At 44.1% G+C, this 5,419-nt stretch overlaps 1 protein-coding gene across 1 annotated transcript; it reads right to left on the reverse strand.

Annotated features, from left to right (window-relative positions):
• Positions 1-3,223: 3,223 nt before the first annotated feature.
• On the reverse strand, positions 3,224-4,090 carry LOC147902361 (uncharacterized). The gene is made up of 3 exons (XM_087373204.1): positions 4,076-4,090; positions 3,733-3,850; positions 3,224-3,597 (listed from the first exon to the last, which is right to left on the reverse strand). The coding sequence occupies exons 1-3, from the start codon at positions 4,088-4,090 to the stop codon at positions 3,224-3,226; spliced, it is 507 nt and encodes a 168-aa protein (XP_087229330.1).
• Positions 4,091-5,419: the final 1,329 nt, after the last annotated feature.

The raw sequence follows: 5,419 nt of genomic DNA on the forward strand, positions 1-5,419 counted from the left end.
TTAGAAATGATCATATATGCGCACGAAGAGTAGACAGAAGTTGCACGCATATAACAATCTCATAGAGTCTTTCTGTCTCAACGTCCTGCTCTGGTTGGAGCTTCTTATGAGTCTTCTTGTTGTGAACCTACATATTTGCATGTACACGATGAAATACATCACACCAAGGGTATTAGATTGGGAAAAGGCCTATTCAGGGTGGTGCAAGTGAGTAAAGCTAAGATGCATCATTACATGTAGCTTTCCAGTCTGGTCTCACAATAGCATGCTCCAGCGTATTGCTTACGTGGGGTGGAAGTAGAGAGTGACGTAACATTGGTCGGCTCATAATTATAGAATCAAAACTCGTTCAATTAGCTAGTCTGGAGCAAATTCGTTCCTTAGACAACATTTTGTGTCTAGAAGTTACATGCGCATTCTTTACAGTGTCCCCTTGTAGGCGTTTTGGAGAGCCGTTGGTTCAGAGCAACGGTTAGCTCGTTAAGCAAGGTAGTCTACCAGTTCGATAGGAAGGCTTGGCAATGCAAGCATATGGCAAAGCTTTTGGGCAGGCACGTGGAGAGGAGCATTCAATCTGCCAATGGAAGTCTGGCAGCAAGAGACCGTGCGAGAGGCAATCCATCACAGTAGCAACTCAGTGAAGTCTATCCGTTGAGACGGAATCGTAGCAGACCTTGATATGGTAGCGTCGTGTCCGGAACCAGAGATCCCGAAGAATGCTCCCACTCCAAACGCCTATCGAGTGATATTATCCGAGTAGTAGATTGCATTGGTCAAGAAGAAGGTGGTTGATTACTCGCGCTCAGCGGTGTAGGGGCGAATTGTCGGCCACTCTCCTTCCAGGGCCAAACTTCGAGACTGGCTTCAGGCCAGTTTGGTACTGGAGGACAGCCACATCACTGAGGCTATCCTTATGGATCGCGGGATCTTCATGTTGAGGCTCTCCCCGGCAGAGGGTGCGGCTTCCCTAGTGGCTTGCTCCCCCATCCTAGTGGGGGAGAAAAGCTGATCACTCTCCTGTAGTACCGTGGCTTACCAATTTTGACGTGAAACACCACATTCTTCGCTATCTAGTATCTTTGTGTTTGGTTTCTTTTTTGTTTCCTGAGTGTCCACTTCTCTTCCCCTTTTCCCCCTTTTTTCCCTGTCACTGCATTTGGCAATCTTGCTAGGAAAAACTTGAGAGCTTGAATTGGGATTGGTGTGTCTAAAACAACAAGACCCAGGAAGATGGCTCATGAGTTTCCTCGTTTCTATGGATTGCCCAACGAAGACCCCGAGAGGTTTATTTATAATGTGGAGTTCACAGCTTTGATTAAAGATAGGAATGCCCCCGAGGTATTGCTTCAAATCTTGTCTTACTGCCTTGTGGGAGAAGCACGAACCTGGTTGCAGACTTTTATTGCTGATCTTCGTGATGGTCAGGGTGCTCGGAGGAACCCAACTTATGCTGAGGTAAGAGTTGCTTTTATTGCTCAGTTTATGTGTGCCAGAGATGCTGATGGGTTGTGGGGAGAACTGAGTGCCTTACAGCAACAGGCCACCCAGTTAGTGGATGAGTACTTGGGGGAAAGTTTATTATTATGTGGAACAAGTGGCAGGCTGCCCTGTTGCCAGAGATACCCCCTCGTGTGATAAAAAATGATCGGTTCATAGCTGAGCTGAAACGAGAATCAGGATAAAGGTGGAATGTAAAGAGTTGGCTACTTATGAGGATGCTCTTAGAGTGGCTAAGGAGAAGGAAAGGAAACAGAAGAGGTTAACACAGACGTGTTGTGAGATGCCAACAATTCAGCATGTTCATGAAAATGCCCCTCATGAGAAGGTTGAAGCACAAAAGTCTGAGGTTAAGGAGGAGGAGAGCATGAAGGAGGAGATACATGAAATGTCTGAGCTTATGAAGAGCTTAAGTCTGAATTTAATGAATGGTAGAGGACAAGATAGACCACCAAATGGTTATGGCAAAGGTGTAGTATGCCTTTTACAAGTGGTTCAGCCCCCTGGCAGGCAGGTAGAGGCCGTGGTTCTTATGCACCTTAAATTCAGTGTTTCATTTGCGATGAATGGGGTCACTATAGTTCCCAGTGTGATAAGCCTCCTCGTACTTATGGGGGTATGTATAGCCGGTTTATCTAATAGAGTGGAGGTGAAGGAAGCTCAACCTTGTGTCAAGAATGCTACTGCAGAGGAGAAGGGAAAAGGTGGCAGTTACTTTTGATTTAGTTGAACTGGAAGAGGAGAAAGATGCCATGCCTTTGGGGAAAAGAGACATGGAAGAGGTTGCAGGGCCAAGTGCTAGGAAGGAGTTGCAAGCTGAGGATACTCTTACAAGAGAAGGAAGAAGGGCAAAAGGTCCAGAACGAAATTCAAGACCTTGGATTATCCTTGGATTATCCCATTGAAAAAGAATAGGGAGAGTATCTATCATTTCCTATAAATCTACCATCCCAAACAGCATCAAGTTTTCAAAATCTTCCTGCTGCTAGGCGTATTTTCTCGTAAAACTCATGCACAAATTCATTGTTCCCACTGATCTCTCATGTGAATGTTCCACACATCATATCTCCCCTTTGGTATATCAAACTCACAAGATTCTACTATCAATCTCCCATGTTTCACAGCCCAATTCAGCTCCTCACCCAGCGTCACCCCTCATGCTTTGTAATTCTCTCAAAGCTTGTCATGTTATGTGGAATTGTCTTCTTTTAAATGTAGCTATCGTGTCAATCTTCCTCCCTTTCCTATCACTTCAGGTGCAAATTTTTCCATTGTTAATGTATGTCTACCAAATGACAAGCTACCAATGGAGAGACATCTTTGCAGGTCACTGAAAGGGAAATCTAAATTGTTTGGGGAGCATTGAGAATGAGAATGAGAATGATTGCTCAACCAGTGTCACAGTCTTTGTTTACACTTGAGGACCGACTAGATGATTCATCCATCGAAGATGGAGTTTGACATTGACATCAGTTCCGTTCTTATGTACAAACATCATTCCACTCAGCAGTACAGTCGGCACGCATGCCAGTAACAAGAAGAACAACTAGTACTTAAATAGGGCTACTTACTTAACATCAGTTTTTCACAAAATCAAACCTTACATAAGGATAGCTAGTTGACCGGGACTTTCGCTCCCATGTGAAAGTTCAAGTAGTAGAAAGGGCAGCTCCTTTTGCTTTTAAAGTAACAAGCATTATTTTGAGAGAGCAGACCTTAATATAATCTAGATGCATAAGCAGGGGATACTGAAAGATGGTTCTTTAGGTGGAGGAAGACGGAATGCCCGCTCCAGTGGAGGAGAACCAGGTAGGTAATCCGAGCTGCGATCTGTTGAGTGATATACAAGACCAAACGCCCATGACCTTCTAGAGATTTTCCTACTTGTAATTTTTTCTCCTTCTGCATCTTCTCTGTCGAGTTCATTCGGCCTCCTCAGCAGAACCTCTAAGAAACGGGTTGCTGGGTCCATGTGGTTCATTTGATTCCAGAAACTATAGTATTTCACTTCTGAAAAAACCGGAGGAGGATGTTGAAACTTTACAACTGCTTTTTGCGTCTTAACAAATGCAAGAGCTCTGGTAGATCTGGTTGGGAGTTCTGCACCAAAGAGCGAGCAGGTGTGTCAAACGTTCAATCATTTGCATCCAAAGACAAGGCAGAAAATCTCTTTTGGCACAGTGGCAGCTTTATGTTCCTATCCATGCTTATGGCTTTGACAAGCAGCTTGCTTACTTCTAGGCCCCGTGAGTTCATCATTATAGGTGCCTTTGATCACATAGCTGACTCGATCATATTGCAGCTCCTTATCCTGTTGCCCGGTCTTTGCATGTGTCCACAAGAATGCAAACGCCTGCATATGCAGTCCACGTACACCTTGAAAGCAAACTCAAGAGATTTGGAGAGAAGAGAACTTTCAATCTATCGGTCTATGCATTACCGCTGCACACTGCTCCACACTCTCTTCTTAGATACAGTCGTGCACATCATATAGGGAAGTGATAGTGCCTTTAAACATCTTCCACGCCACAGAAGCACGAACAACGCCCTGAAAAATGAGAGGTGCGGCCACGGTTACCTTGCCAGCGGCCATTGGGAGCCTGTGCAGGACGTGGGCGTTCGAGTAGCTGCCTCGTTCGCGGACGACAATGCAAAGCATCTGCGCAGCGACAAGAAAGGCAGCTCAGGGTGGTAGATCTTGGCCTTCACGTGATTGCATGCGCACCTTGATTTTCTTTTCTTTTGACTCTTGATTTTTAGCACTGCCTCCTAGCACGGAGTGCTATAGCTATAGTGCAGAATTGGATTCTCCTTTTGAGAATTTCAGCGTGTAATTTTTTAGGGAAAAAATTCTAGTTGCCCGTTTCAAATCATGCCAAGCGTTTACTTTCAAGCACACTAAACAAATCGTTCGATTTTTCTACCCCGACCCATAAGCGCCCGCTTACCTGGGAGCCACGCGTACATGTGCACTCTTGTCTTTAATTCCCCTCTTATGGCTTTCCCCTATTGCTCCTCCTAGAAGTAAGTGCTCTCATATTTGCACTTTTGACACCCTCACAAGCCCACATGTACTACCAAGGTATGCATTGAGTTCTCTCTCCAAGAAAGAGTTGCAAGTGATCAATGTCCCTAGCTTGTCCCCAGTCAGGTGAGTTCGTGTGACTTGCAGCCTTCCAATGGAGGTGTTGCAGATTCGAAGCCTAGTTGCATTTCTTCTCTTACTCCCACTACTATATATGGGCCCTTTTTTGTGGTACATACCTATCCAAGTCTTGTGACGAGGGTATAGACGTTGGAGTAAGCGACAGTATAAAATAGTCGGTATAGTCGACGGTATTCTCGTCGATCTCTCGACAAAATTATCACTGCATATACTGGCCCTTATACCATGAGATTGAAAAATTGATTGTTCTGGTCAAATTGGCGGTGTATGCGATGGTATATCGACAAAGATACTGGCGAGAATAGCATCGAGTATACCATAGCGTATATCGACTCTATGTAGGATGCTTATTGTCACATATACCAACTCTGTGTAGGATCTTTTTTTCGGGCATAATTTCTTTTTCAAATGTTAAATAGACATTTATGATCCAATTAAATCTGAAATTACATGAAAGCACGTTCATTTTTAAAACGCCTCAAATGAAGATGAAAGATATGAAATAAATGTCTTATAGTAATAAGGGAGCAACAATGAACAAAAAAACTTGCACTCGATAAGCCAATCAAAATTATGCCATAAGTACGTGGCTAAAATGTAAAAAAGTTTGCAGCCAACATGGCAAAAAACTATACATGGCTAACATGCCAAAAAAGACTACTCCGAATATATCTATAGCTACTTCGACTCCAACTCAAACTCAGATTCATCCCTGTCCAAGTTGGGACCACCATTGGACCAATCCACCTCCACGCC

Source organism: Dipteris shenzhenensis, chromosome 4 (genome assembly GCF_047967505.1).
Source record: "Dipteris shenzhenensis isolate YYH24624 ecotype China chromosome 4, Dip_SZ_1.0, whole genome shotgun sequence".
NCBI lineage: Eukaryota > Viridiplantae > Streptophyta > Polypodiopsida > Gleicheniales > Dipteridaceae > Dipteris > Dipteris shenzhenensis.